An 8488-nucleotide genomic window follows, 5' to 3' on the forward strand; every position below is an offset into this window, starting at 1 on the left:
GCTAGGAATTACTGCTCTAGGTCTAAAAGAAAATGCTTTGCATCAGCAGACCATATATATATATATATATATATATATATATATATATATATATAGAGAGAGAGAGAGAGAGAGAGAGAGTTATGGCTGATTCAACTTTGTTTGATCTCATTATTGTTTAATTTCATCACATGAAAACTAAGACATTAAATTACTATATATATATATATATATATATATATATATATATATATATATATATATATATATAACATTAACCATCAGTGCAAGTCTCATCTACTGAAAATCTTTACTATAAGGGAGTCTTAATCCCGACTATTACACTGACTATTACAGGAGACCATTATAATACCACAGGATATAATAATTTGATCATTTTGAATTCTCAATAAGATTGTTTTGCCTTGGCAAAGATGGTTGTAACTGTAGGCCTGCTAAAAGCTATAATTTATTTGTTGTTTCATGTGCTGCCATTATGTATATGATTGTATATTGGTAAGGGTAATTCAAGACTCTTTACCTCAATAATAAAATACATACATAGTTCTGAAACTAAAATACTTAACAAAACACAGAAACAAAACAAATATTTTTAACATAACTGAGATATAAATGCTCAGTTTGCTCATGGTTTGTTTAATTCCACCTGTTTAAGAAGGCGTTTACTAATGATTCACATAAATGGGATCGTGTTTCAATGCTAGGTAACCTGTTTATTCATGACTCTGATCTGAAACGTACTCTTTGTTTTACGGTCACACTGCGGATGTGATCTGGGTCAGCCCGATGTCATTTGAATCTTCTCTTCCATGGGGAGAAAATGAGGACAACTCCACTACTAGTCATACTGGCTTGATTGTCCCATCTGGGTGTTCTTGAGGGCAGGAAGGGTTTTGTATTGTACTCTTTACCCTGTTGGCACTCTGACGCTCTGCTTTCAGCTTTGAGTGAAAACAAAAGTCTTTAAAACACCTTTTAAAGTTTTCATCCAGAAATGCATAAAGAATGGGATTCAGGCTACTATTGGTGTAGCCCAACGCCACACAGAAAAAGTAGGCTGCCATAAAGGCAGTGGTTTCTGGGACATGTGTGAGAGCCTTGACCAGGATGAAAATATGGATAGGAGTCCAACAAATAATAAAAACCGCCACCACTACCAGCACAAGTTTTGTGATGCGACGCAGATTGCGGTCCTTCTCTCTGGACCCAGACAGGAGCCGGACGCTCTTCAGTCGAAGGATCATTAAGGTGTAGCACACCGTGATGATGAGGACGGGCACAACGAAGGCAGAGATAAACACACAGATCTTCATGAGAGTGTCCCAATACATGTAGGGGTCCGGAAACTGTAAAGCACATTCAGTAGTACCTAGGAATATATAACACAAGCATGACCTCTTATGCACACACAAGTTTTCTAATTATACACCCTTTCAGATAAATATGCAAGCTCTGTTATCACTATCATTATTATTGAAGTTGAACGAAATTAAAACAAAGACAATCTAATCTAAACTATTGTTATATCGGCATTAGAGGTATGAGTCAACCAATACACTAAATTGCTCATAATCCACACCAAATTGTATATTTAATTATATGAGTGGTGAGTATCGTTGTGCAGTTCAGTACATATGCATGCCATTGTACTCAGTTTCAGGAGATAATTCACCAGCGCATAACAAAACTGCCCAAAGCTAGTGACACAGACTGCAGCAGATAGCATTATTGCTAATATATAAAAATATGTGACAACATGTTTCATGTGAATGTCTATGATATAAAGAATACAAAAATAAGCAATTGGAATATTTAGTCTTGAGACTCAGTGTATGCAGTACCTGCATGAACCATAATGTTTACAGTTTTGTAAAAGTGGCATTCAAATGTTTACACATCCTCTGTGTTAATTCAAGTAACTGGATTCTTTACAGCTTCCTCTATGCTTAATCAATGATCAACATATTCTAAAAATATATAATTTATAAATAAGTATAAACTATAGTTTAATTAACAATATTAATTTAACTAAATACAATGCTGAATAACACAATTTCAAATTAAGGGTTTGAATACTTTCAACTACAATTTGATCAATATGAAATTTTAAGCTTTGAACTGCATGGGAAATAAATGAGGAGGTTCAAAAACAGCACCATAATACTTTTTGCAAATCGTAAATACTGCAGATTAGCAGAATCAATTATAATAATTATATCACTTCCAACTCTTATGACTGCAGTACCATAACCCCAATTCAATGAATGATGAATTATCTATGTACAAATGTACAGCACTGAATTGGAAGACTGGTGGAGGTTTATAAAACCATTAAAACACACAGTCATAAAACAGAAGTAATGGGAGCTACTGGCTATAAAAATACTGCAAGCTTTAATCAAAACCTTTCAAGAGAAAAACCCTGTTAAGAGTGCAGGTACTAATCCAACATCTCAATTAACTGTGATGTTTCTCTTCTGTCAGCACAGAAATCAAATGACAATAACACAATGATAGAAAGCCTATTAACAAAGAAATGCTGCATGATCTGCAACTGGAGTATATCATTCTATTCGTATAGATCAATCTATGATTGTATTTTTTTAAAAACAGTTGGGTTGGGGCAAAGAGCCCACTTTCAGGATTGAACATAGCTCTGTGTTAGTTATGTATAACCCAAATACAAGAAGTCACAGACATAGTGGGAATAATTGTCTATCTTATTGCATAACATAAGTTGTAAGGTTTCTGTTGCTCATATGTACATACAGCACTGTCTTCTGTTACACAATCTGTTTATATAATTATAAATTATATAATTTATTTTCATGAGGATATATTTTCTTTTCAATATTAATGATATAGCTATTAAAGTAATGTATCTTTCCTTTATTACAATCCTAATTACATTATACATTTTTAAAGTATTAAAGCTGAAACATTATGCTCTACCTTTGTGTGTGTCACACAAATATGTATAACCCAAATACAAGAAGTCACAGTCATAGTGGGAATAATTGTCTATCTTATTGCATAACATAAGTTGTAAGGTTTCTGTTGCTCATAGTCAGCTTGAATACCCAACTGAATGGGGTGGGGCTCCATGCATTAGTTTGCATGGGAAATAAAACATTGAGGGGAGTAATTGTAGTTAGGTTAGGTTTTCTGTGTGGTTCTCTAATGCTTATGCTAATGTATCCTGATGATGGGAAAAGATGCCAGAGAGGCAGTCTTTACCTGCCATTGTGGTGTCTTCATTAATGGGATGTTTCACTCGAATTTATTCACTTACTTCAGTTGCCAGTTGTCATACATCTAAAGTAGTCAAGCCATGCGGTGATGTATTGCTATTTCAACTTATTTGTATAATGTTGGTTGATGTCGACCTAGCATTATTGCCCCTCGGTCTGAAACACACCTGTCTCCATGACACCTCAAAGTATGAGCTGAGATGACAAAATTATTGCTGACTGTATAAGTGGGACCCCTCCTCTATAGCCTTTAATGTAGCTAACAGCTGCTCACTTCCATAACTTCCCCTTTCTTTAGTATTTTCTAACCATTGCAGCTGTAAACATAAAATGTATTAGTATAATGTTTTCTATGATGTGGCAAAATGCCAACCGTATGCTATATGAGCATTTTGCCCCACTTGTGCTCTGGAACAAACATTTCCCATAATGCAATGAGCAGTCCTGTTATCACTCAAACACTACCATCCTATTAAGGGAAAGTGGCATCTTTGCCTTAGCCTGTATTTATTAGCAATTACAGGGGTAAAAATAAATGTCAAACAATTAGTAATTGTGGGGTAAAAATAAAAAAACATTGCTGAAAATGTACTGATGCCTCAGTTCTTCAGATGGCTTCTAATAGTATAGTATGTTCTAAAGTCTATACGCATGTGTAGGAGTATTTCGGGGGCTTTTTACCTCAGCTGGGTGTCTTGACCCACCCTACCCTAACAGTAACACAAGATAAAAATACATTCTTCATATTAAGTTCTATACCTGAGCATAAAGAATCAATGACAGCATTCACAATTTTAAACTAATCTGTCATAACATTAATGCAGAGCTATAGTTTTTATAGAAATTATGTTTGATAGCAAACTGGCCACTCACCATCCTTAGTTTGAGTGCTTCCCAGTATAAGTGCCGGTATACCAGCTGCAGAGGAGAGTATCCAGATGCAGACATTGATTATCTTTGCCTTAACCGGAGTGCGGAAATCGAGGGCTTTGACAGGATGGCAAACAGCAATGTACCGGTCGACACTCATCATGGTCAATGTGAAAATGCTGGTGAACATGTTGTAGTAATCAATGGAGATAAATACTTTGCACACCACTTCTCCAAAAGGCCATGAACTGAGCAAGTAATCAGTACTCTGGAAAGGCATTGTGGTAGTCACAAGAGCATCTGCCACAGCTAGGTTAAAAATGTAAATGTTGGTTGCAGTCTTCATCTTTGTGTATCTAGGGAAGAAGAAGTTGAGGTTAAAAAGACAATAACAGTAACAAAAAAAACATTTTGAGAATAATTTGTGTATGTTAGTACTGATAAGTCTATACTATATATTAAATTCATAGTAATAAATGTGTGTGTGTCTGTGTGTGTGGTGTTATTAGGAATTTGTAAATTAATTGTATTGGTTAGGTGTCTTCTTTCAATACACATATTTTAACTGAGGCAATGCTCCCCAGTTACATATTAATTAATTAAGGAGATTTGTGACTATATGTACATACAGCACTGTCTTCTGTTACACAATCTGTTTATATAATTATAAATTATATAATTTATTTTCATGAGGATATATTTTCTTTTCAATATTAATGATATAGATATTAAAGTAATGTATCTTTCCTTTATTACAATCCTAATTACATTATACATTTTTAAAGTATTAAAGCTGAAACATTATGCTCTACCTTTGTGTGTGTCAGTGGTGTCTGAAATGAGAATTAGATAACAGTATTTCAGTCATGATTTATAAAGTCATGACTGGTAGACAGCTGTTTGCTGAAGACCAGGAAAGAGTCGTACTGAATGTGAAGAACTGAACCTGTGTGTTAACCTCCCAATCATACAAGGCATTTCTCTCTGTGGAATAATGGCTTTATAATGCATAGAAACCTGGCAAAATCAATAGCAGCAGAGCATTGCAATGGCACACAGAATATGTGCAGAACAGCATTGATCATACAATGACAGAAAAAGAATGTATTAAGATACAAATCCTGAAAGCTTAATTTCTAGCCCATATCTTAAACAGCAATGTAGTAGGTGATAAAAGCCAACCATCTGCCCTCTTTTTCACTGCTCTCATTCCCTCTCTGGTATAATTTGTTCCCTTCCATTACAATCTCCACTACATTTATCCACAACCTCCTTCTCCACTCTTCTGCCAAGCTCATCCCCTCATCATATGAGTGGGGTCAATGTCAGGTGACTGGTGAGATCGATGGATGAATTTCTGAATTTCATCAGGAATGAAGACTTAATGAGGAAACGTTTATGATGAAAGTCCTGTTTAAAAACAACCCCCTCCCTCACAGGCCACTGTCTGGGGGGTATTGCATGACGTTGATGATGGAAATTAAATATCAGTACAGTGTACCATATCCAACCCACTATGGACTGGGAAAATCTAAGTAAATTAAGAAGAAAGATAAAATACTGATATTGTATATTGCTATAGTTAACAATGCCGTATAAGCCTTCTCCAAGCAAAGCCCCTTAAAAAAATACAAAACCAAATGTACTAATGTATAGTAGCTTCCAATCAATGGCACAAGAACAAGTATAAACAAAATATGTTCACATTTTGGAAGCATATTACTCTGACACATATCTGCAAGAGAGCAGGAAAATACAGTAATTCAGTGCTTATAAATAAGGTTTGCACTAAATGGACAAAAATAGTGACAAACTCCACATGTTCAGTGACAGAATATCTAGAACAGAGAACAAGCCTGGTCTTGGAAAGGAGCAAAAGGACATCTGAATGATTTGCTTAAATGGTTAACATCATTTCCATGTCTCTACTCATTGTCTATTTGAAATCACCCACAGAGCTGCAGGACTGTAACACTGCAGGATCATGGTAAAAGATCAAAGACCTAGACTGTGTGCAGGGGGACTTTCAACAGGAGGAACAATTCTGATTTTAAAGGTTTCCAGTATGCCAGCAAACCATGTCTTTTGAGATAGTAAATACATCTTCATACAGATGCCTTATACTCCATACAAAATGGCTCATGTTTCATGCAAATTACACTTTTTAACTTAGATGTATTTAATACTTTTGATTTATTTAAAAAAAAACATTTAAACCTATATCACTTGTATAATTATGGATATAGAATGGGTTGGAATAGGACATGCATAATTCCTTGTTAGCCAGTTGACATTTTAAAATACTGAATCATTGACTAAAACATCATTCTACAGTCTGTGTTCAATACAATAGTACATTCAGAACCATTTGTCCAGGTGATCAATAGAATGGCTACTATTGGTAATCAATAATGGAAATCAGTACATATTTCTTCAGCATTTAATGAATTCACAGTGTGCCAAATGAGCAATAAATCACCATATTGAAGCTTCACACTTTATTACACTTAAGATACCTATATTAACCCTACACTTCATTTATGTCACAGCCATTAAGGCCTAACGTACATGCAAAGCACAGATAATGCTGTTTTCTTTGAGGTAAAACAAGAAGCACTTACCATATACCATGTTAAAATAACCCCTCAGTGATATCTAATGATCTGCTAGTTCAGGGCAACACCATGACTGGGATTAAATCTAAACTTTTAAGTCTAATTTTAGTTTACTATTTTACTAAAATACGTTTTCCCAGTTTCAGATTATGTTATCTATACAAAATACCTTAAACTCAACAGAAATATTGACTGTGTGCAACAAGACTATTGAGAAGAAACACAACAGTTCAGGAATACTGACATATTTTCATCTCTACACACGATTTCATTACCTACAGATCTGCATTATGAGATGCAGGTATGGATAACTCTTTTTAGGGATCAATGTTTCTCACTCTTGATGACAGGACAGGAGAATCGGCAGAAGTAAGGCTTAACATAATCTCATATCTGCACGGCATGCCACAAAGTGAGTCAAAACCAATTCTAACAGAAAATAAAAAAGCATAAAGTATGATGAGATTAAATATAACTTTAAAAGTAAAACGCAGGGGACGCATGTGCTTTAAACGCATTTCCCAAAGGATTGTTTTATTTCACATGTCACAGCTCTTTCCTATTAAGAATAACCACTGGGGGGCTCACATGCTTTACAGATATATTCCACAAGCCCAGGGATGCAGTATAAATAGGTAAGTTTTGAGATATCTGAATTATTGTCATAGGATAAACTATTTTCATGTAAAGAAATAAAGAACCTAAAGAAATCAACACAGAAATCAATGCATGCCTTCATTGTTGTAAGAAAATCCCAGATCTTACCTGATGATAACATACATGACCAGGCAATTGCCCACCAAGCCCACCACAAAAACCACGGAATAAACCGCGGTGATGATGGGAATGATAGGCGACATGGTTTGGTTTGCCCAGTTGTAATAGTGCGTGGCATTATCTATGTCAAAATAGCCGGAGAGCCAGGTGGAGTTTGTGAGGCACTCCTCGGAGAAGACTGAGAGGCAATTGTCCTCCTTGAAAATCTCCACTGGCGTGCCCATTGTTAAAGAGGATCTTAAAGTACAAGAAAACACATCAATTAGGTCTAGTACTGAGCATTGCGAGTGTATACACACAGTAGCAGTTTCTCTCAATTGAAATGACAGCATGAAAACGTTACATTCAAAGGAACACGTCGCAGCTGCACAGTTTTACATCCAGCACTTAATCCCAGTCAGACGCTTCTGATATTTGAAGCAGAGCTACTTGACTATTTTGGCACCTACCTGTCCAGGTGTTATCCCACGCTGCTTAAGTCTGCCTTGCTCTTGTTTGGTTGGAAAGTGTCTGACAGTGTCTGGTGCGGAGTTTGAGGCAGCAGCAGGTGAGCAGCCCGGTCCCTCCGCAGCCGCTCGCACTGCCAGTGTGCGCTCAGTGACATCAGAGCGGTGACAATACCCCACAGGCATCAGCACAGGCCCGGGCTGCTGGGGTAAGGGCATTGTTTTTATTCTTTTGTTATCATTGTACTCAATAGGATTAAACAGAATCTCATATATATTACATTTATTAAAAAAAGATGAACTGTATGTATTATATCATGCAATGTATATAACTATGTTTTATTTGGGTAATATTTGGAAATATGCTTAGAATCATAAGGTTATAGTTTTCTGCTCTTTGATGCAGTAAAGCTTTACAGTATTAAGAACACAACAGCCTGCAGGGTTGCACAATTGAACAAACGCTTGGGGAGTTGTATTGTTAATACCAAGGTTAAGCCCATACAACAAAAGGTCTATGTTTTCTATC

At 35.8% G+C, this 8488-nt stretch overlaps 1 protein-coding gene across 1 annotated transcript; it reads right to left on the reverse strand.

Moving 5' to 3' along the window:
• Window positions 1-286: 286 nt before the first annotated feature.
• On the reverse strand, window positions 287-7739 carry oprk1 (opioid receptor, kappa 1). The gene is given in 3 exon segments (XM_066689212.1): window positions 287-1369; window positions 4125-4477; window positions 7502-7739. Coding segments are annotated over 3 exon segments (1203 nt in total). The 5' UTR covers window positions 7738-7739; the 3' UTR covers window positions 287-755.
• Window positions 7740-8488: the final 749 nt, after the last annotated feature.

The sequence above is a fragment of the Amia ocellicauda genome, chromosome 2 (assembly GCF_036373705.1).
Source record: "Amia ocellicauda isolate fAmiCal2 chromosome 2, fAmiCal2.hap1, whole genome shotgun sequence".
Taxonomy (NCBI): domain Eukaryota; kingdom Metazoa; phylum Chordata; class Actinopteri; order Amiiformes; family Amiidae; genus Amia; species Amia ocellicauda.